Below are 22,119 nucleotides of genomic sequence, written 5' to 3'. Positions count from 1 at the left end.
AGGAGCTGCTTGGGTGGCGTCTGGATTCTTAGCACTGCTTTGCAAACTTTGGGAGTCCTGGGTGGGCGGGAGCCCAGTGAAAGTGTGTTCCGTGGCTGCGTGTTTCTGTCCTTATTGTCCACTTGCCTGCAGGAGTAGCAGCACAGGAGAAGGTACCCGCCAAGCTCTTGGTGTACCTACAGCGCTTCAGGCCCCTGGACTATCAGCGCCTGCTAGAAGCGAACGGTCTCAGTGAAGCCACAGGGGACTAAACGTCGTGACTGCAGTTTATGGGCACAGGGCTCACTTTGTAGGAGGGAAGGGAGCTCTGTGAAGCCGCCACCCACACCTGGACCCACCGTGCCCCTTCCCTTCCAACACAGCCGCTCTTGTCTCCAGCTCTGCCTGGTCTTTCACCCATTCTCAGCTCCTCTTCCCTGAGCCCTCCCTCACTGCTTCCCTCATCTGTCAGATGCAATCTGTGGGCCGCCCCTCTCCCCTGGCCGCTAAGCAGCCTCCATTGATTTCCGCTCGTGTTTATAGGATTTCCACTTAGCCGTGATCAGTAGTTAAGCACAGGAAAATCCCTTGCCACCCCCCTCCCGTGGTCGATGCCATTGATTCTGCCAGCAGTTCTGAAGCCGCCTAACAGCTGAGTTAGAGATGCTGGGAGGCAGCAGGGATTTCCCCGCCTTGGGGTGTAGGGAATAGCAACAAAGTGGGGAAATGCTTGGGAACTTCTGTCAGAAATCTGGAAATTCTGCTGGGTCTGCCACTGTGCTCAGAGGGTAGAGCACCCTGCGTTTAGAGATAAATTTGCCCTCCAACCCAGAGAGGGGTAGAAAGAAAATCATCAGTGTTGAGACAGGTTCCTGGGGTTTCGGGAAGTCATACTTCCTGTGGAGAAGGCTCTACCCTTGTTCCTACACATTTTCTTCTCACTAGGTCAGAATATGGCTTTCTGCCCCCCTCAGGTTTCACAGGCTTCCTTTATTTGTCTGGGAGGAGGCAGTCTCTTCAGATTGTGGTGTTAAATACAGGGCTGGAGTGCCACCTGCTGTCAGCCCTCAGGGCTGAGCCTCCCGCTGAGAGCGCAGAAAGGTTTTAGGTGAGCTGAGGCAGTTATGAGGCAGGCTAGTTCAGGCACAGTTTAGCCGCCTGGGACTGCACTTGGTTTGGGCTCTCATCTAACAATGCACTTGCTCTCTGAGGATCCTCCCTGCGTACGCACATCCTTCTAACTACGCAACCTAGGACCCCCACCTGTATTGAGTTTATGTCCCACTTCCAGCAATGGAATAGGTCTCTCCTATTTGATAACCCTAGCAGGCATCAAAAAGTACCCTTGTGTGGACAGTTTTTATTCAAGCATTTTAGAACATACCATAGTTTGAAAAATAGGGAGCTGGTTGGGTCTAGATGGGTTTGGGTGCAAGCAGGGTAAGGCAGAGTGTCTTTCCGGTGAGCTTTTAAAGAGAACTCCTAGTTACCATCCCGCGCCTATGCAGAATGAGCATATGATTAAAATTAGATGCATCATGGGAAGGGTCATGCACAGTGAGGAAAGGCTTACAGAATCCAAGCCTGTCAATCAAAATAGAGACCACTCAGATTATGCCACTTAGCAATGAACTCCTCCTTCCCTAAGACCCCATTAAAGCAGCATCGGGCAGTAACCCTGGGCCCTTGAGTACTGTGGCCATTGCTCTTAGTGTATTTCTGATTTGAGTTATCACTTTGCTGTTGAATAAAATTTCCTTGCTACTGGCCATTTATGTGCACCTTTATTTCCATTCCTCGAATAAAACACCAAGAGCCTGGAAACACGTAGGCCAGACACAGACCACAGCAAGTTACTGCCATGTTTCCACCGGCAAGTTATCCACCTCAAAGATCTCCTGGACTGGCTGACCAGAGTGGTTGTAGGTGAGGCGCAGCTTTAGTCGCAAAGTCGCCTAAAAATAGGAAAGCAGAGACCAGGGTTAGGTCCCTGCTTGCCCCCATCTCTCCTATCCACAGGGTCTGACGGCTCACCTTGTTAGGATTGAGGATTCTGAAGACCTGGGTGACAGGAAGGCCACCCTGGGCTGGAATTGTGTCCCCACTGGGAGCCTGTAGTTGCATCTGGAAACTCTGAGCATGGGAGATTTGGGGAGAGCACAGTGAGGCCTCTGCTTGGGCTCAGGCAGGCAGTCCTCCACACCCAGTGGCTCCCAAACAGTTTTGGGTACCCCCCCCAATAACTGTCTGCATCACCCCCTTCCCATTTCCCTCTGCCTCCACTACTTTCTGGCCTTCTAGAATACCTATGCCATCTTTGAATCCTAGTTTTTTCTTCTTTCTTTGTGACAGTGTAGCCCAACTTGGCTTTAAACTCACTATGTAGCCCAGGCTGGCCTCAGTGATTGCCCTGCCTCAGCTTCCCAAGTTCTAGAATTACAGACACGAGCTGCCACACCTGGCTGAGCCCATTGTTTTCAAACCTTGGGCACAGCTGCCTGGCAAACGAAGCGGGTAACATCCTCCTTCGAGGAGTTGCTGGTGGTGGCAGTGACCAAGAGCAAGCCTGGGGTTTCCGGGTGCCGCACGAAAGAAAGGTCCAGCCGAACGCCCTCGCGCTCAAACACTCTGAGACCGGGGATGGGCGCTGGAGAAGGGAGAGAGGGCACAGGCTGGGCACAGCACGCGCTTTCACTCATCCGATAAAAACAGCAAGCGAATCTCGGCCCTGCATTGTCCCACATCGAATGAGGAACTAGACACACTGAGGTTGGAGCAGGCCAGCTAGTGGGGGGGTGGGGGGAGGGGAGAAACGACAAAATACCAAATACCCGTCACCACGACGTTACAAACAAGAGTCAAAAGTTCCCGGGAAGAACAAGTTAAACAGGAAAGCAGGAGAGGGAGGTAGCCGGCTGCCATTTAGCTGAAGCTGGAAGAGCTTCAGTCCTTGAAATGCCAAGTGCTTGAGGTGGAAGGATTCGGGGAGCTGAAGGGACCAGCGGAGTGGGTGGTGGGAAGTGACACAGCCTGGGGCAGAAACAGGAACAGAGTCGGGAAAGAAATACGACAAGGGAGATCGTCAGAGAGAAACAAGATGGAACCAGCGTGGAACAAAGCCTCACCTACTCAGACGGGTGTCTCCATCCTTGGCTCAGAAAGAGAAATGACACATTTCCACCCACCTTCTAGAAAGTACCACCCTTTGCTGAGGCTTACCAGGGGGCGGAGGTGCACAGGGAAGGTCGAGGAGGTGTGCTAAGGCTTCCCCCTGGGGAAGGAGCCAGAGGAGGAAGATGCTGCGCATGCCCAGGAGTGTCGTCCAGGAGATCCAGCAGATCCAAGAGTTTAGCGGCCTGGGGAAAGGGCAGGAGGGTCATGTATGGCGTGGGCACCCACAAGTGCCCTTCACCCAGGCCTTCAAGCCTCCTCACCTGGGGCTCTGTGGGCACGGGCGCTGCTGCTTCCAGGATCTGGGCCCCTGCTTTGTTTTCCTTCCTTTCGTCAACACCTTGCGAGTCGCTTCGCTCCACAAGAGGCATCTTTTCAAGGATCGCAGCCCTGAGAGGATGGAACGCGAGCCCTATACTTTCACAGGAGCATTTGGGAAGAAGACTAAGAACACAGAGGAGCCCCGGGCATGCAGGGTCCCAAGTGCCGCTCTGGTTTCCTAAGACGGTGCACTGTTGCTGGTCTTTAGACGACCAATGAGGATTGATTGGGAACCTGCTGAGGGTCAGCTGTGGATGGAAGGTGCTCGCCACAGAGAGCAAGGATATGAGAGGTGTCCACTCTCCACTCCCGTATCTAGAAGGGAGCACTGGGAGGGGACAGAGTTTGGAGTTCTCCATGTGGGTCTCTGCACATACCTCATGTGGTCATACTTCTGGAAGAGGACGTTATACTCCACAGCCCGCTGTTGAAGCTCTATGTCCACACAGCTCCCGTAGATGGACACCACCTGGCGGATACGACTGGGCCACAGCGTGGCATGTGAGAGGCAGCCAGCTTGCTCTCCCACTCCAGCATACGAGGGAAGGGAGGAGCCTCCCAGAGTCAGGAGGCGTCTATTATAAGTGGCTCAAAAGCAGATTCCTAAGTGCTGGGGGAGGGGAAGTGGGATGCACGCCTGGAGAGTCCAAAGAGTAGTAGTCACGGTGCAGGGGCACGTTTAAGGGCTGGGACCTCCCTCTTACTTGTTATCCCCCCGGAGCCGGGTGCTGAGTTTCATGAGCGCTGTGATGGCGTAGCCTCGGGTGGCGGGTAGGGACATGTGGGACTGCAGCAGCTTTTCCAGCAGCGCTAGCACCTCCTCCTCTCCCACCTTCGGGTGTGCACGACCGGTCATGACCACAGGTCATGTCTGTCCTGACCAATCCTCCCAGGGCTCCTCTCACTCCTCAGATCTTACCTGAAAAGGCTCGGTTTCCTCACAGTTACCCTCCAGCAGGAGGTCCCCATACTCGCCAATGCACCAGGCTGCCACCTGAGCCAGTGGTTGCTGTATGAGGGACAAGACACCTGAGCTAGTCGGGGGCTTCCTCTTGTCTAGACCCTACAGTGTCCCTTTACTGCAGTGCAAAGATGGTGGCGTTGGCCGGGTAAGGTTGGAGGGAAAGGTTAAGTTTGTTAGCAGCAGGCTGTCTTGGCATTTTGGCGCCTACTGCCCTCTGGTGGGCATGAACTAAAACTACATGGCCTGGTCACATGGCCTGGGAGGCCGGCTCTCATGAGGAAACAGGGTTAAGTTGACAAAGGGCAGTTACAGGTACCGGCTGGCACCTGTTAATCCACTCGGCATCGGAGGCAATAACAGAAACGAACACGTGTGCCAAGCTCTAGTATATCTCATTTGATCCCAAAGGCGGTCTGGGAGATGGGCATTCTGGAAGGTTGAGTATGTGGAGCCCAAAGAAAGCTAAATTATTCATCTGGAGCTGCAGTCAGTAGGCACCAGGCCAGGACAGAAGAATAAGCAAAAGGCGAGCTTTGTGCTCGACCATCTTCTGGCCCCTGTGCTTGGGGGAAAACCATTCAAAATGTAGTGTTGAAAAGGCTGGTCAGCTGGGCCCGGGGAGAGGGAGCGAGACCTGGGAGATGTCCTCTGCTAAGGCACTGTAGAGGCGGCGCACTGAGTAGGCATGGAGTTCCTGGGCCTCCCCAATCAGCTGGGTCAGGTTGGCCACTGCGTCGTCCCTCACATGGGTGCCTGCCTGGAGAGGGGTGGATACGGCCAAGTCAGAGCAGTGAGATCTGCCCACTCCTCCCCAACCCCCTGACGACCCCCATCTCACCGTGGTCAGCACGTGCAAGATGGTGTCTATGTGCCACCGCTTGCTGGGAGCAAACCTAGGGGGCGCGACTCGTCAGTCCTGCCACCATCCCTCTCCAGGCCGCACCCTCTGACTCCACCTCACCTCTCTGCAGCCAATAGGATGCCTGAAGCACAATCAGCCCGAAGATCAGGGGGGCAGGATTCCAGAAAGGCCTGTAGCTCCTGCATCATGGCTCGAACATTGGAGCTGTTCACCAGAGCCAGGCTCAGCTCCAGGGCCCGCCTGGCAGGAGAGAGGCGGCCATGCAGATGGCCCAGGTCACCCTGCTCTAGCTCCACGGTTCCAGGTACCTTTAGTTCTTACTCCAGGAGCTGTGCGTTAGGGCCACCGGGCACCGTGTCCTCTGCCCTGTCCCCTTCTCCCTCTGCTTACCTGCTCAGGGAGGCATCTGTTTCCTGTAGACACTCTACTACAGTGGACCGGTGACGTTGCACAGCACTGTGATCAGACTGCACCAGCCGAAGCAATGACGTCAGGGCCACATACCTGGTCAGAGTAAGGGAGGCCCTGTCACATGAGGTCCTCTGCCTTGACACCCTGTGTTGCCTCCAGCATAGGTCAGAGTCCGGCGGATCAAGACGGAGGAATGCAGAGGGCCAGGTGTATAGTGGGACAGTCTAGCCAGACTCTGGGGTTGTTACCTAATATTCTTGTCATTGTTGAGCAAGAAACGGCCAAGAATGTTAACAGCTAGAACCTATGGGAAGAAGGTGGAGGCGGTCAGAGAACAGGCCACCTGCTCAGTGGGGACGTTGGGGAAAGCCAGCAACCAGGACCAGCTGGGTAGGCAGAGCTGCCGCTGGACGGCACATGGGTATATACGGTACCCGGAGGCCAGCTGCAGAGTGGATGTCCATGATGGTAAGCACTGTCTCCAACAGGACTGCGTTGCCTGCATTTCGGCTGGTGTCTGTGTTGGTGGCGACCTGTGTGGATGGTGGCAGAGCTCCATCTGCACAGAGGTCTATACTCCCTGTGATTTCTGGAAGGCGACTACTATGTTCTCTGTTCCCTTCTGCCCCTAACAAAGTTCCCTGAGCCCTACTCTATGTTAGATCTGCCTGCACACTAGGGTAATAGAGCAATGGCAGACTATATCCTTCCTTCATGGAATTCATTGGTCATGTGAGGGATGTCCAGGGCTGATGACCCTAAGGAACCACATGCCTAGGGTGCCTCTCACCTGGGCCAGCAAGTCATTCATGGCCTCACTGCTTTCTTCATGGTTCCGACCCAGGATCCGAAGCAGACGAAGTATCTGAACCTGAGATTGGATTAGAGGGGTTTACAGGACAATGCCATGGGTCTGAAGTGAGAAGACCTCACACTGTGGGCAACACTGAGGATTCTGACCCCCACCACTTCTCACAGCCCCCGGGAGGAGAGATCAGAGTTGTGTAGAGTCAGGGGAGTTTGGAACAAGCCTTTTCTGATTCGTTTTTTGAGACATGGTTTCTCTCTGCAGGCCTGGCTATCCTGGAACTTGCTTTGTAGACCAGGCTGACCTTGAACTTGCATAAATCCGCCTGCCTCTGCCTGCCTCCCAGGCGCTGGGACTAAAGGCGTGTGCCACCACACCCGGCTTTGGAACAGGCTTTTTATATGGTTACCAGACTGGATTTTCTGACTTTTTGGTCGCCACCTTTGATTTCCTATTCCCAGTTCTAGGATGACTAGAGCAACCCCAAGCTTGCCAGTTGGACTGTGCCAAAATGGAACGTGACTGCGGGCCATGGCCTTCCTGTGAAGCCTTCGCTGTTGCAGGGATACATTTCAGCTCACCTGTAAGAAGGGGTCACTGACTCCGGAGATGCTGTGCTCTGTTGAGTATCCTGTTGTCACCAGAGTCCGGAGGATCTGTACCAGCTGGGGTACTACCTGGAAGAGGAAGGGGGTGCCTGCCTCCTCTCTTCTCAGCCATCACCCCGATTCCTCACCCACCACCCACCTTCGCCTGCCCCACGGCCTTCACTAGCCCACCTTGCGAAAGTGCCTGAGGGCTGCAGGGTTTCTCTCACAGAGCTCCGTGATCAGCGTGATGGTGCCCAGCAGGATGCCTGGGGTCAGGGTGGGGCAGTGAATGGTGGGCCAGGCCATGGGATAGTCTACTACACGTGTGTTTGTATGTGTGCACCGCCCTTGTCCGATGAGCAGGGCTTCCTGATTTGTGTTTCATTTCATCTATCCATAGCCAGACCTGAAGCGGGTGGAGAGCCCTGTGCCCTTACCATGATGGCGCTCACGGAGCAGTCTGGTACAGGGTGGGAGAAAGACGCTGGAGAGCTCGGGGTCCTTCCGGATCATATGCACAGCGGTCAAAACAGCCTGCAGAAGCCAAGGGCCACCAAGTCAGACTGCACACCTCTGCTATGTGGCAGATTGGGGACACCTTCTGAAGATGGGTCCCCGGGCCCACACCTCACCTTCTTCCGCACATAGGGGCTGGGCTGCAGGAGCAGCTTCTCCACCTCGGTGGCCAGGTCTCGGCACATCTCGGCAGAGCCCATGGCACTGAGAGTACACAGGGCCAGACCCTGAACTGGCTGAATTCCTTGGCTCAGGTCACTGTAGGGTTTGGAAGCCAGAGAAAACCAGTTCTTCCCAGTACCGACAGCAGGCAGCCCTCTGGCATTTTGCGGTTCCCACTCTCCCAACGCCCTGTTTCAAGCGCCCCAGAGCCCTCTCACTTCTTGATGCTGTTGGTAATGAGCAGATGGGCATCGTGCCTCTCATCCAATAGAAGCATGGCCCCAAGGTAGCCCACCCTCTTGTCTGTGAATCTGGGGGAGGCGATCAGTTTCAGGCACTCCATCTACAGGGAAGGAGGCAGACCAGAAGGGTAGTGTGAAACCACAGCACTAATTTTGAGACATCATCCTCCTTAAGGCCAGATTAACTTGTGAGGAATCAAATTTCATCACCCTCTCTTTAACCAGAGGCTTAAGTGGGGATCCAGATTAGGCAGGCAGATTTCAGAGCCTGTGTGGGTGTGGAGGCTGGGAGAGGATCGGGAGGTGCTAAGAACGGGGCTGGCTAAGGAGTCACTAGTAGGGTAATGGATTAAAGGCTCAGAAACTAAAGGATTTAGCTGGGCGGAATGGGGTATGCCTGAAAATCCCAATACTGAAACCGAGGCAGGGATTTTCGCCAATTCTAAGCTAGCCTAGGCTACATAGACAACCTGTCTCAAAACAAAACACTGAAGGAAGAAACGCAAACGGGACACAAATAGGCAAAGGGGCCATTGGTTATCTTCCTCAAGTTTTGTAGCTATCCCGGGCCAGTACCTGTCCAAAGTGGGCGGGGTAGCCCAACATGTGGACGTAGAGCAATTTGGCCAGCTGGCGATGCCTCTGCAGAGGGTCCCCATCGCGGAAGGAGGCCCGAATTTGAGCACACTCCTTCTGAATCACTTCCCGTTCCTGGGCCTGAGTCTTGGCCCCGCGTATCTCTTCGATTAGGTCCTGAAGTTTCAACGAAGGCACCACCATCCTGGGGGCAGAGCCCGAGAGTGGAAAGGCTTTAACACATTCCAGCTGGATAGCTAGAGTTGCTCTGTGCCAAGATCTTCAAGGGCTTGAGTCCCACCACCACCCTAAAACGGTGCCCACATTTACCTCCCACCTGGAACCGAGAGCCACCATCCTACCGCGCAAGGACATCCCCACTACGCATGCGTCCGCGCCCCACCCCGGGTCTTTTTCTACTGAGCCTGCGCTAAAGCCGTTCTTGCTTTACTTCTCCGACTTGTTTCTTCTCTCTAGTTTTCCTTCTCGATCCCCGAGCTATTCCCTTTGCGAGATTCCCTGCTCCCCTTCCTTTCTCAGGAGGCATCAGTTTCCAGGTCCCAACCTCACCTGGCTTCGGTGTCACCTCTGCTTCTCTCCCCCCCCAACCCAGCACTTCCTGGTATGGGACAGAGCTGGGGTTGGTGCTTAATCTCTGTCCTTCCCTCTTCCCCGCCTCTGCTACGGGACCCCGCCCCTCTAGAGCCGCCCAGAGGCGCCTTCTTGAGATTTCTGACCTCTGGCCTCCCAAGTCTTTGGAACTTAGGGGAAGGAACCTCGAGTTGTTACAGCACTGTGGCTCCCCAAGGGGCCTCTTCCACCCACCCATCAGGTGACACTCAGCTTGAATCTGAAACCATCGCACCCAAAGGAGATGACAGTCCCCCCCTTTTTGGAACTTTTTTATTAATATACTTTTTTTTTGTTAAATTTGTGTTTTTTTTTCCTGCAAGACTTGGTGTTGGCGGCACTGTTGTATAACGTCAATCCCAAATTCCATGATATAGAAATCAGAAGTAAAGGTTGAGAAGGGAGGGAGGAGGAAGGCAGGCCAAGGAGTAAACAGAGGCTGACTAGAAAAATAAGAAGAGTGTGTGTGGTGGGCATTCCCGGGCAAGGCCATTCCTTGAGGAAGGGGGTTGGCAGGCAGCTTGCCTCTGCCTCATGCAGGGAAGGAAAGTTCCCCTGGGCTCTACAGTTGCCACTTGTAGAGCTTTCTGTCCCCAGAGGAAAAGCTACTAACAGGGATCAGCCATATCTCAAACGGGGTTCTTCACCCACATCTCACCTGGGTTGACGCCCGCCTCTGCCCGCCTGGGAAGTGTGGACAGTACTTCCTCTGACGCCCCTTTGTGTGATGGGTTGGAAACAACTAGACTTGTTGCAGCTTCTGCTGCCCTTCTGGCTCTTATCTGACTTGACTCTATCCTCTAGAAGTGCTCCCACAACTGCCAGCCCCGAGCAGCGGAGTCCTCACTGGCTCCCGAGTGTGCATGCCTCTAACCCTCGGCAGAAGTGTCTTCTTCAGGCCCCTTAGGAATTTAATCAAAGGCCACAAGTGAGTCCAGACCAACCAAATAAATTGTAGGGGGCAGGAAAGGGGAGAGAGGTGAGTGGCAGAGTCCAGAGTCCGAGAAGGGTGGGCTTGGTGCACCAAATGGTTTGTTGCTTTCCACATTGCTCTTGGCACGGCATGCCATCCTTGGGGGCTGGGAGAGGGCCTGGCTGAGGAGCAGAGGGCAGGGAACATCTAGGGAGTTTTCTGCAGTTCACTCCCCCTTTCTCCCTCGGGGGAAGGACCAAGTTAGGTAAGAATGTAGCTGGGTCAGGGAGGTGAGAGGAGGCGATGACTGTCCTTGCAGTTTTCCGTTTGGGCCCCAAGTGGCTCAGCCAGTGCCTTGACTGGTATCCAGTCACCTCTTATTTCCTTCTCCCCTCCACTCAAATCCCAGGAGACTCCTCAGGACACCAAACCCCCACCCTTGGTGAAGCTCTGATTTCAAGAAAAGGTTGGGGAGGACATGGGGGCAATGGTCTGACTTAGATTTGTGTGTCTCAGAGGAGAGAGCCAGCCGACTCTGCAGCTCTGAGGGAGAACAGCCCTTCATATGTAAACAATCTAGAGAAAGAAGGGGTCAGGGTGGGGAAGAAAACGAGGAAGACCAGAGACGGGTCCAGGATAGATGAGACCATCTCAAAGAAGAGGGGGCGCGGAGCAGCACAGGACAAAAATAAAGGGGCACAGAAAAAAGGAAAGAGAGGAGGAAACACAACCAGGAGGGGGAAAGGGAGAAGGCGGGCCAAAACGGGCGGAGAGGCAGGCAACCAAAGCCAGAAGGAGGCCAGGATGTCGCCTCAGGTGAGGAGCTGGGAGAACAGGAATGCCAGGCTGAGGTCCAGCAAGGCCACGGCTCCCACCACCAGGGGGTTGGCAGCTTCCTAAGGAGACAGAGGGCGAAGGGGGTTCAGTCCTTGAAGCCCAGTGCTAGGCCCCACCTCCCTGTCCTGGCTTTAGTAGGTCCCAGAAACATCCCTGCGCAGTAAGAGCAGAAGAGCCCACCCTCATGGCAGATTATGAAGCATGTCCCTCCTTCCCACACAGGGCCCCGCCCTCACACTCTGAAGATAAGATAGACAGCACTGCCGCCTCCCACCCACCACCACCGCTCTCCCCCATCCTCAGAATATCATGTGGGCAAAGCAGAAGCTGCCTGGCCTTAGTAGCAGACATTGGCGGCAGCAGCCAGTACCGCAGTTAAGGCAGAGAGGGAGGAAGGGGTGAGGGAGGATGTGGTTGCTAGGATATGGGGAAGGCCTGGGATCCAATCAGAGCAGAGGGTTCTGGAGAAACTCCCCGCCTCTCCCGATTTCCTGCCCCCCCCATCCCCTTCTTCCCAGGAGAGGGAGGGAGAGTGAGGGCTGGGAGGAACAATTTTTTCCTATTTCTGGGCACCAAAGAGAAAGTATGGAGGTGGGGGTGCGGGCGGGGGAAGCTGGTGCTGGAAATGATATGGAAGGAGAACAGGAAAATGTGTTCCGATTCCACCATTGATTCTTAGTTTGTAGCTAGGGGTGGGTTACTGAAGTGCCTGAGGTCAGTTCCCTAGCCGTCCTCTGGGAGGGCTGGAATGGAAGGTCTCCAAGGTTCCTTTGAGCTGGGAAGTTATCTTTTTTATAAAGTGGGATATGGTCCAGGACTGGCCAGTTGGAGAGGAAGCTGAGTGGAAACTGAAGTTCCTCAGGGGATTATATAGTAGCCTGGAAGGGGCAGGGCTTTACAAATAGGAGGGCATAAAGGGGTGCTCACCGGCTGGGCAGGCCTCTCGGTGGCAGCAGGCTCCTCAAACTCTTCAGTCAGGCACCCAGCATCAGGACCCCTTGAAGACAGGCCCCTCAAAACTGGCATGGTGACAGGCTCAGGCTCTGAGCCTCCCGGGGCCCTCAGCTGGGGCAAGGACTCTTCATCTTCCCCCTCCTCCTCTCGAAGACTTCCTGAACTGTCACTGCAGCCTCCGAGAAGTGGGGAACCATCTCTGGGTCCTGGACCCTGGGTCCCGGCCTCATCCTCAGCCTCATAGCCAGCTAGTTCCTCTGCCTGCTCCCCGGGACCGCCCCACTCCTCGGGCCAAGCTTTAGGGCCGGAGAAGGGACCCCAATCCCCTCCAGGAGGCAGTGGGCTCCGGCAGGCAGGGGCTCGCCAAGGTTGGTGGGACGGGGCGGGGCTGCTGGGCAGTTCCGGAGAGCCCTCTGAGGGAGTCAGTCCGTTCTCGTATACCCCAGGGCTGTCCTCGTCCAAAGGCTCTGTGTCAGAACCTCCTGAATCATGTCTGGGTCTGCGGCCTGCACAGGAACAGCTGGGAATCAGTGGGGCTTAACTGGCCAGGAGCCAGAGAGGCTTGCCGCTTATTTCTTGATTAGCACTTTCCAGGGTTCTGGTTACCTCCGGGCCTGTAGTTTCTCATCACCAGACCCCAAACCTTCCATTACCCTGCCTCGTACATTCTCGGCTCCACCTCCGAGACACCCTCCATCCCTTTGTTTTTTCCCCACCCCCAGATCTCCATGCCCCCCACCCCCACGAGCCTCTCCAGCTCCCCGGGGAACTCTCCCCTCCCACAGGATGCCCACACCTCACCTGGGGCCTCTAGCATGGGTTGTAGGTCCTGGGCTATCAGTTTGGCCATTCGCGCTGCCTCCACAGCCTTCTCGGCGACGCTGCTGGCTGCCACTGCTTTTAGGAGGGCGTCTGCTGCCCTGTTGGGTCCCAGGGACAGGGACTTGTCTGACTTTCTGCCATGTCAATTTATCCGTGCGCTGATGCCCCTTACCCTGTTCCCGCCACACCACATCTGCCTGACCTGAGCTACCTCTGGAGCCATCATCCCTCTGCACACAGCTGGCTGCTGTCACTCTCCAGCGGCCAGGGCAGCTCCCGGGCTGGTTCCTCCACTTAGTATCACCACACTCTCTCCTCTCACACCCTTCTATCCTTCCATCCTGTAGTAACACTTCACCCTGCAGCTGCAGGGCCAGCTCCCTCCCAAGTCTGTTACCTACTGCTGTCCTGTCCAGTTAATGAGCCTTTGCTTTCTTTCTTTTTTTTTTTTTTTTTTTTTTTTTTGGTTTTTTCGAGACAGGGCTTCTCTGTGGCTTTGGAGGCTGTTCTGGAACTCGCTTGGTAGTCCAGGCTGGCCTCGAACTCACAGAGATCCACCTGCCTCTGCCTCTTGAGTGCTGGGATTAAAGCCGTGCACCACCAACGCCCGGAGAGCCTTTGCTTTCTTGGCAACTCCTTTGCAGCCCTTTTGGGGCTTGCTCTGCCCTTAGTACCCCTGGATCCTACCAACCCCTCCGGGCCCCTGGGGTCAAACATCTTTCTTTGTCCGGAACCCTCACCCTGCTCTAATAGTGGCAACCCCCCCCCACACACACCATGTTCAACCAACACTTCCTTTTGTCTCTTCCATTTTCCACCGCAACCCCGCCCCTTAATTAACGCTACTCTAACCAGTCTAGATTTCCTGGCAGGAAAAGTTTTGATCCTGCTTTCTTTGGCCTCTTCTGTTGTCACACCCTTCTCCTCTGTTCCTGGCACCGCCTCTCCCCACCCCAGTGCGTCCCTAAGAGGTAGGGCTCTCTCTAACAACCGAATCCCCTGTTCTCGCCTTTGCAGTTGTGCCTATGGACACTGAGTCCGCCCTCTGTGCCCCACCGCTAGCCTGCTCCTGCTCCTACTCCTCCTCCCGCTCAGCTCACTTTAAGTACTGTCAGCCTGGCTCCATTACTGTCTCTCAGTTCTGTCTTCAGATGCTTCCTCCTTTCCACCTCACCCTCTGCTGCTGGGTAGCTCAGGGTCCTCCAATTGCTTCTGCAATCCGGACTGATGTAAGGCACAAAGAAGCACAGACGACTGGATGGACTTGCTGTGGGTCTGGCTAGATTAAAACTCATGACTTTTTGGTCATGGGCCATTTTTTTTTTAATTCGTCTAAGAAAGGCACCTTGTATCTAGTGGTTGGTGATGTCCACTATAATTCTAGGTGAACTCCCTTTTGTGTACCTTGGGCATATAGTCACCTTCCTTCCTCCAAAGCTGGCAGGTTAAGGACTCCAGAGCCTACTCAGAGGGACATAGGATAACCCTGTCCTATTTAGGGTTTTCAGAATGTGTATGACTAACCCTCTCCTGGAACTGAGAGCTGGGTTCTCAGAAGCTTTGAGGTTCACTCTTGGGTTGCACTGAGTGATGCTGTTGGCCACAAAAATGACAATAATCTGTTGCTTTTGACATGGAAGATGTGGATTATCAAGTCTAGGCAGTACACTTAGTCTGTGCTCAGGCATCAGGCCAGACTCAAGCTACCTGGCAGATGTACCTGCTGCTCAGGCTCTGTTGTTACCATGGAAGCCAGCAGCCAATCAGGGCTGCCAGGCCTGTTGCTGGGGAGACTAGCCAGCTTCTTCCCACTGCCTGATCTTCTAGTTAGTGAGATCAGTTTTTTTTTTCCTCCTGCACATGCCTCCACCCTATCTAGCCCAAAATGTTCCACGATGCTCTGACCTCCTTCTGCCCTGGCTTAAGGCCCTAGATTCTAGTACCCATACACTCAAGACACATCTATAGATGCGTATTCTCTGTCTCATTACATGTTCACACTGAATCATATTCGCACACATGCACATAAACAACAACTTGCCCATTACATAAATTCATTGATACATATTTGGGCATATCTTGACCACTGACCCTCTGAAGTACCCTCATCCCCTTTAAAAGCAACAATACATATGGATTCAAATGCGTGTGAACTGAATAAAGCAAGGGTCTTTTGAGTCTCATTCCAAATGAATTTTCGTTATTTTTAGGTCAGTGTTACCTAATTCAGTAGTCAGAATCCATAGAACTATAAAGCAGTCAAAATGTGGCTGGTCTCAAACAGAACTGATGTGACAAATATACTCAACGTTTTAAAGAATCCAGAAGGAATGTAAATTATAACTGGTTGGTAGGATAAAATTTTGGAATATGGCTTAAATACAAACATGTTATTAAAATTCATTTAACCCCCGCCCCCCCAATTCTCTCTCTAGACTGGGTTTGTTTGTGTAGCCCTGGCTGTCCTGTAACTCGCTCTTAAGATCAGGCTGCCCTCAAACTCAGAGATGCGCCTGCCTCTGCCTTGCAAATGCTAGAATTAAAGTCGCGCGCCACCACCCCTGGCTTACATCATATTCTTATTGGTCATTACTGCTTTAGATAATAAGGCTCTGATGCATGGAAAGGTAACCTGGTTTACTGAAAGAAAAACCTTCTTTAGAGGCAAGACCCCTCCCTTCAAACCTAAGCAAAAGGAGGCTGAGAAAGAAGAGTTGATAGAGAATAGATTTCAGCTGCAAAAACTAGGCCTCCTCCAAGGGCCAAGGCTGAAAAAAGTCAGTGTGGGAGCTAGGGGAACTACAGTGTTCTGTCCAGGTGGATGCTCCCAGCCTGAGGCCTGAAGGCTGGGTGAGCTGAGCAAGAGGCAGGGCCTACACAAAGCAATGTCAGCCGCACCAGCTACACCATGGAAGCCACAGACACACTTCTCCACAAAACACACCGGGGCGCAGTCTTACCACCTCTCTCCAACACTCAACATCCACCTACAGCCTCAGGTCTAAACATCCCAACTCCTCGGGCTACAGCCGCCTGGATATAGGCCTGCTCATGCTTCCCCACCACGGTAGGCTTGGCTCTTGGTTCCCTCTTAAGCAGAGTACCCAGAGGGTCCTCTCCTTTCATAGCCCTGCTCTGATCTAGGCACCAGATGCCCACCTGGCAGCAGCGATTTCCTGGCGCTGGCGGGCAGCACTCACAGCTCGACGGGCACCCTCGACAGCCCTGTCCACCTTCTCCTTGACTTTGCCCCGTCTAAGGGCCAGAGGCAGGAGGCTGCGGACACGTCCCCCGTGCACCAGCCGGTTGCGCTTGTACTTGCCCTCCTCTCGAGAGCCATCGGGCCTGGTGGTGCGCCCATATCCGTGCCTTCGGTTGCCCAGCCACTCGCCTTCGTAGCGCAGCCCGTTGGATCTCTGGCTCACTCCATAGCCACTGCGCCGGTCTGCACGCCACTCACCAGCGTACACCTCAGTGGCTGAGCCCTCGATGAGGGCGGGTGGCGCTGGGATAGGGGGCCCGCTGGCCTCGGAGCCCGGGGGTCCTGTGCTGCCCACTTCGCTGCTCACCTCACTGCGTAGAGATCCCCTCTTGCTGCCCAGGGAGCTGCGGCGCCCCCCAGCCCGGAGCCCGCTGAGCAGCAGTGAACGGCGGAAGAATCCACCTGCTGCTGGGGTGCGCTTACGGGAGGATGCCCCATCGACGTCCCCTGGCCCCGCCAGCACGAAGCCGCCTCGGGAGCCGGAGGCTGGGCTGCCTCCTTCATCTCCTGGTAGGGGTAGAGGAGGAGGCGGCGTTGGGGGGTCGCTGTGGCCCGAGTCCAGAGAGGTGCGGCGGGGTGAGCGCAGAAGCGCCGCCTGGTGGTAGGGTACACTCTGGCGCACCCCGTAGCCGTGGCGCTTCCCGGCCTGCCACTGGCCTTGGTAGGTGCCTGTGGATGCATAGGAGTTAAAGAATCACAGCCCTTCACTGGGCTCCCAAACCCAGCAATCCCCAAAGCCCATGGAAGCACAAGTGACAGGTGAGAGACAGAGGCAGTTAGTGTGGAGATCTGGGAAGGGCCAGGCCAGGCTTCGATGGCAGGTGTGGAAGAGCACATGAAGACAGGTGGGTACCATAACATATGTGAATTTTGGCATTGTCCAGTGGACTGGGGAAAGGCAGAGAAACCGGCAGGCTGGGTGGCCCAGAGGCTGATGCACAGGCTGACAGGTGGTGGTGAGTAAAAAAAAAAGACACGTGACAGGCAAACAGGACTGCAGGGTACAAGCTGACTGGAAGAATACATGTTAGGTGGAGGGGTCAGGCAGGTAGAGAGGGCAGGTGGGAGGGGCAGGCAGATGGGGTGAGGGGGAGGCATGCAGGAGACCGTCAAAAGAGGAAGTTGTTGAGTATGGTGGTGGTGGGTGAGGCAGGAAGATGGGGGTGGGGTCCTGGGCCGGGGGACTGTGTGAGGGACGCACGGTAACACTGGAAACAGAGGGCTGGCGCACCGCACGCTTACGGCTGGGGAAGGAGGATGGAGGATGGGACTAGCAGGGCGTGGAGGGCGGAAGGCTGGGGAAGGCACACGCGCCGCAGGCCGGCGGGAGGCGCACGCGGACGGGCAGACAGTAGTGGGCCGGGCCCCGCACCTCCATCGGAGTAGGTCTCGGTGCCGTAGCCGTCCTGGAAGCCGTCCTTCCAGAGCCCGGCGTAGCGCAGGCCGGACACGCTCTCCCACACGCCGCTGCGCCCCTTCAGCCCGCCCAGCCACTCGCCGCGGTAGGTCCAGCGGCTCTTGCGCTCCACGCCCAGCCCTTCGCGCTTGCCCTGCTGCCAGTGGCCCTGGTAGCTGTGTCCGCCGGGCCCCGTGAAGACACCCAGCGACTCGAAGCCGTGCGCCCAGCAGCCGCTATACTCTCCCTGGGCGCCGGGCCCGGTGCACACGCCGTAGCCATGTGCCCGCCCCGCCTCCCAGCCCCCCACGTAGCAGCCCCCGTCGTCAAAGTCGAACTTGCCCCCGGGGGACATGCATGTAGTTGGCGCGGCCTCAGCCCCTCGGCGGCTCAGCACATCCTGGGGCTGGAGAGCCGGCTGGGGGCCTGGGGACCGGGTGAGGCCTGGGGACGGGAGCAGTTAGACCGGGGCTGGGCGGAGGGGCCCCAGCGCGGGCAGGTAGGGCCGGACCCTCATCCTGAGTGGCTGCGGAGAAAGAGGGGTGCAAGTAGAGAGCGAGGCAAGTGGAGAGCGAGGTCCCCTTCTTTGCCTGCCGCTCCCCTGCCGGTGGCTCTGGGCATCAGCACCGCCCTCCAGCCCTCCTCCCATCCCCCCTGGGCAGCATCTTTCAGCGGCTTCCAAGCAGTCAGGGCCAGGGGGCTTTCCCAACCCTCCCAACTTGTAGAGGGTGCCTCCCGGGACTTGGGGTCCCAGCCCTGATCCGGAGTCCTACTTCTCCAACCTAGAACCCCAGGGTGTGGGGTGTGGATGGTATTTGGAGGTGGGGGCCATGGGAGGGGCCTGGGCAGGGGCTTTCGACACCTGCTTTTCTGGCTATTTGGACCCCTCTGCCTTGATTCTTTGGCTTCACTAGCAAACCCAGGTGCGGGGGAGGCTAGAAATTCGGACCCAGGTGGGCCGAAGATAGGATAGGGATGGGGGAGGGCGGCGAGGGTAGGGGTGGGCAGATTGGCTAAAGGGAGGGGGCAGGTTACTCACCATGTGGGCTGGGGCTCAGGCTGCCTCCCGGGCGCAGTTTCCATGTCAGGGTCCCTGTACTCACACCTCACCCGGACAAGCCAAGCCCCCTTCCCTTCCGGAAAGACTGATACACCCAGAGAAGGAAGGTGGGGGAGCTATGGGATAGTCCCCTCTCTCCTCGGCTGAAGGTGCAGGCTAGTGTTGGGGTGAGGTAGTGCCAGGGTGGGGGGTGAGAATGAGTGTAGGGGAAAATCTGCCTTGAACGGAGACAGCAAAGAGGAACAGGGAGCTGGATGGGAAAGAGGAGGGGGCTTTCAAGAGAGGGTGTTTTTATTTTTTCTTCTTATGGTTGGGAGAGGAAAAAAAAATCAAAATTCCAATTCCATCCCAGCACAAATCAATGTTTGCTCCAAACCCAGCATCAAGGGGGAGGCTGGGCCAGGCAGATTTAAAGGGGCAGAGAGGAGCGGAGAGGAGAGGAGAGGGTGGGGAGAAGAGTCAATGGCAATGATGGGGGTGGCGAGAAGGTGCTCAGGCAGAAAAAAATGGGGCTTACTACCCCTGAGGTGAGGAAGAAGGCAGGTGGAGAGGAGAATGGGAGGCGCAGAGACCCCCACGGTGGAAAGAAACCCTGGCAGGCAGGCAGAGAGTGGAGTGAGGCGGAGGGGAGGGGGAGGAGCCAGGGGGAGGAGTCCGAGCTTAAGATGGGGAGGCAGGGGGAGGCCAGAGCCAGGTGGGGGAGGAGAGATGCTGGGGAGACCGGGAGGGCGAGAGGAATACAAAGAATGAGGAGCAGGGGTGAGAGCTAAGGCGGTGGGTGGAGGGGGGATACACCCGGCATGGGAGACCTAGACCAGGGCTGATGAGATGTGGCTGAGAGAAGGTTAGGGAGAGAAAAAGGAGGGGAACAGAAGCAGATAGGGGGCCGAAGAGAGCGAAATAAGGTTGTCATGGGAGGTAGAGAGCTCTGCAGAGAAAGGGCAGGCATGGGAATAGAATCCAGGCAGGAGGAGCCCAGATTGAGACAGGAGGCCCGGAAGTTGTGTTTGTGGGGACCCGGGGAGAGGGATGAACCTGCCAGCTGGTTGGCCCGAAGCCAGGAAGCATTTGAGCTTGAATGCCTCTGTCCATTCATCTCAAACTCCTTCAAGACCGTCCCCACCCTCTCCCAGTTTCAGAGGTGGCTTGGAAGCTCTCCCCACGCCCAGGAAGCTCCACTCTGCTGATATGCACTGTCCTCTGCCTTCACAAACCGTTTCTGTCTGGTTGTCCCTCTGAAGAGAGTGTCCGCATTTTAATAGGGGGACCAAGTTTGAGGAGGCCATCAAGAACTTGGGGCTCTGGAGTCTTCTATTTTGCAAGATAGAATCAAAGACACATAGGTTTGCTTGAGCAGGCCCTCGCTGTGGCCCCTTCACTCACCAGAGGGACAGCATAGCTAGACCACACTGGTACTGACAGTCTGCAGGCTGTTTCCCCCCCTGCTCAGCTTCTTCAAGCTGCCTCCAGTCCAGTGCCTGCCCTTAAGTATTTTTAGGGATTGAGGCACTGTCCAATCATACACATCAGTGTGACCAATCAAGTCTGCTCAATTGCTTTTCCCACAGGATCTGGTCTGGCTGCCTACCCTTAGCCTCATACCTTATTTAAAGAGAACTAAAGCCCAGGAGGAGAAGTCACACACCAGAGGCCACACAGAAGAGGTGGCAGAGCTGGAATCAGAACATCAGACTCCAGACTTTTTTTTGGGGGGGGGGAGTTTTTGAGACAGGGTTTCTCTGTGGCTTTAGAGGCTATCCTGGAACTAGTTCTTGTAGACCAGGCTGGTTTCGAACTCACAGAGATCCTCCTGCCTCTGCCTCCTGAGTGCTGGGATTAAAGGCGTGCGCCACCACTGCCCGGCTTCCGATTTTTATTTTTCTTAGTGCTGGGAATTGAATCCTGGGTCTTGGATGAAGCATATGTTCTATTGCTGGACTCCTAACTAGCTTGGGATTATTTGAGCCCTTCAATTCCTCTAAGAAGTCTGAGCTTGAGGGCATCCCCTAAGGTCAAGGGTTACACTGGATAAAATAAAGAGTATGAAGATTGGAATAAATAGGAATTTCTTTTGCATTGTGATTTTATTTTTAACGAGACAGGGTTTCTCTGTGTAGTCCTGGCTATCCTGGAACTCACTATGTATACTAGGCTGTCCTCAATTCACAGAGATCCACCTGCCTCTGCTTCCTGAATGCTGGGATTAAAGGCGTGTGCCACCACTGCCTGGCATGAATTGTGTTTTTCTTATATTTTATGTGGTTGTGTATGTGTGTGTGTGTGTGAAAGAGAGAGAGAGAGAGGGAGAGGGAGAGAGAGAGAGAGAGAGAGAGAGAGAGAGAGAGAGAGAGAGAGAGAGAGAGAGAGAGAGAAGAGAGAGAGAGATCAGAGGACAACTTCTTCAGAAGTGGTTGTCTTCTGTCTTGTGGAGACTGCTGTTTTTGCTGTGTAGTGTGTGTACTCCAGGCTGGCTGGCCGGAGCCTTCAATGGTTTTCCTGCCTCTACCTCCCATTTCCCCTTAGGAGTGCTAGGCTTGTAGATGAGGGCACCTGGTGTTTTACCTTAGCTTCTCAGCTTGAGTTCAGGTTGTAGGCTTGTGTGGCTGCTGAGCCATATCCCTAGCTCACATTTTTTTTCTAAAAATGTAAGCCTCCAGGGAAGGGACAACTCCCATTTATTTATTTATTTGTTTGAGATAGGGTCTCATTATGTAGCCTAGGGCCATAGTATTCATTATTCTCCTGCTTCAGCCTCCTGAGTGCTGGGATAATACATAATGCCACCGTGCCCAATAGGGAACCATATCTTTAAAGCACCATTCAGAACAAATTGGGCATTATCAGGTACTGGGGAAGTGTAGCTTAGTAGTAGAGTTTGTGCCTAGTATGAGCAAGGCCCTGAATTCATTCCCAGCACCAAAACCAAACAACAACAGTAACAAAACCCAGGTCAGCTATGGTCCATTTGATGCACAGTAGTCAGTGGGGAGTTAGTTCGTTCATTCGTTCGTTCATTCATTCATTCATTCATTTCTCATTAAGCATCTACATTTTTACCGTGAACTAGGAAGCTTATGTCGGGAACTAGAGATCCAGTGGTTTCTACTGCAGACAAAGGTTCATACTGCAGACGCGCCTGCCTCGTCTAGTGAGGGCCATGGCAAGTTTATAGGGTGGGAATAGGACTTAAAGATGAAACTTAATTTAGGCTGTCTCCCCCAGAAAAGAGGAATTTACGATAGATTGGATACAAGGGGGTTCTGAGGAAGGCACAGTTGCATTGCTTACACTAGATTTTCAGTTGTTCTTTCTTCACAGTGTCCTATTCCAAAGGTTCCCCCTCTCCCTAAGAAAAGGGGAAAATAAGAGAAGAAAACATACATACATGATGCATGCACACACACACACACACACACACTCACACTGGGAAATCTATCTCTTCAGTGTAGACACACACACACACACCAGGGGATCTGTGCCTTATTATTTATTTTTAGTTTTAAAAATTTCATTATTTTGTGTGTATGGATGTCTTGCCTGAATGTATATCTGTGGCCTATGTGCCCATGGAGGCCAGAAGAAGGTACTGGATTGGGTCCTTGGGCAGTTGTGAGCTGCCATGTGAGTGCTGGGCATCAAACCT

The 22,119-nt window shown here is 54.7% G+C and overlaps 3 protein-coding genes across 13 annotated transcripts in view; 1 reads left to right on the top strand and 2 right to left on the bottom strand.

Annotated features, from left to right (window-relative positions):
- Thtpa (thiamine triphosphatase) overlaps window positions 1-1,748 on the top strand; it is a 45,972-nt gene extending 44,224 nt beyond the window's left edge. For all 11 annotated transcript variants that reach the window (XM_040740491.1, XM_040740493.1, XM_013124884.3 and 8 more), the window contains one exon: window positions 133-1,748. In XM_040740491.1, the coding sequence (XP_040596425.1) occupies window positions 133-251 (119 nt within the window). In that variant the 3' untranslated portion in view covers window positions 252-1,748. The remainder of the gene's footprint in view (window positions 1-132) is intronic.
- Ap1g2 (adaptor related protein complex 1 subunit gamma 2) lies at window positions 1,745-9,286 on the bottom strand. The gene is given in 23 exon segments (XM_005085582.4): window positions 1,745-1,934; window positions 2,014-2,112; window positions 2,463-2,626; window positions 3,199-3,244; window positions 3,246-3,335; window positions 3,414-3,540; window positions 3,849-3,953; window positions 4,176-4,303; window positions 4,391-4,480; window positions 5,070-5,192; window positions 5,274-5,328; window positions 5,397-5,537; window positions 5,688-5,801; window positions 5,957-6,012; window positions 6,143-6,241; window positions 6,499-6,579; window positions 7,098-7,193; window positions 7,296-7,372; window positions 7,544-7,640; window positions 7,739-7,880; window positions 8,003-8,127; window positions 8,603-8,807; window positions 9,173-9,286. Coding segments are annotated over 22 exon segments (2,361 nt in total). The 5' UTR covers window position 8,807; window positions 9,173-9,286; the 3' UTR covers window positions 1,745-1,832.
- Window positions 9,287-9,491: 205 nt separating this feature from the next.
- Jph4 (junctophilin 4) lies at window positions 9,492-19,120 on the bottom strand. The gene is made up of 6 exons (XM_005085583.4): window positions 18,456-19,120; window positions 17,393-17,942; window positions 15,918-16,689; window positions 12,738-12,856; window positions 11,910-12,442; window positions 9,492-11,041 (listed from the first exon to the last, which is right to left on the bottom strand). The coding sequence occupies exons 2-6, from the start codon at window positions 17,769-17,771 to the stop codon at window positions 10,958-10,960; spliced, it is 1,887 nt and encodes a 628-aa protein (XP_005085640.1). The 5' UTR covers window positions 17,772-17,942; window positions 18,456-19,120; the 3' UTR covers window positions 9,492-10,957.
- Between the last annotated feature and the right edge of the window lie 2,999 nt (window positions 19,121-22,119).

Source organism: Mesocricetus auratus, unplaced genomic scaffold, assembly GCF_017639785.1.
Source record: "Mesocricetus auratus isolate SY011 unplaced genomic scaffold, BCM_Maur_2.0 Super-Scaffold_100707, whole genome shotgun sequence".
Lineage (NCBI taxonomy): Eukaryota > Metazoa > Chordata > Mammalia > Rodentia > Cricetidae > Mesocricetus > Mesocricetus auratus.
This window is presented reverse-complemented; position numbering and strand designations above follow the sequence as displayed.

Bases quoted from the DNA above. Each gene is read 5' to 3' on its own strand.
- Jph4 (XM_005085583.4), bottom strand. From the start codon at position 17,771: ATGTCCCCCGGGGGCAAGTTCGACTTTGACGACGGGGGCTGCTACGTG. The intron at 16,690-17,392 runs GTGCGGGGCCCG...ATGCATCCACAG, and splicing joins CGAGACCTACTCCGATGGAG to GCACCTACCAAGGCCAGTGG. The intron at 12,857-15,917 runs GTGGGCATCTGG...GGGACCCAACAG, and splicing joins CAGGAAATCGCTGCTGCCAG to GGCAGCAGACGCCCTCCTAA.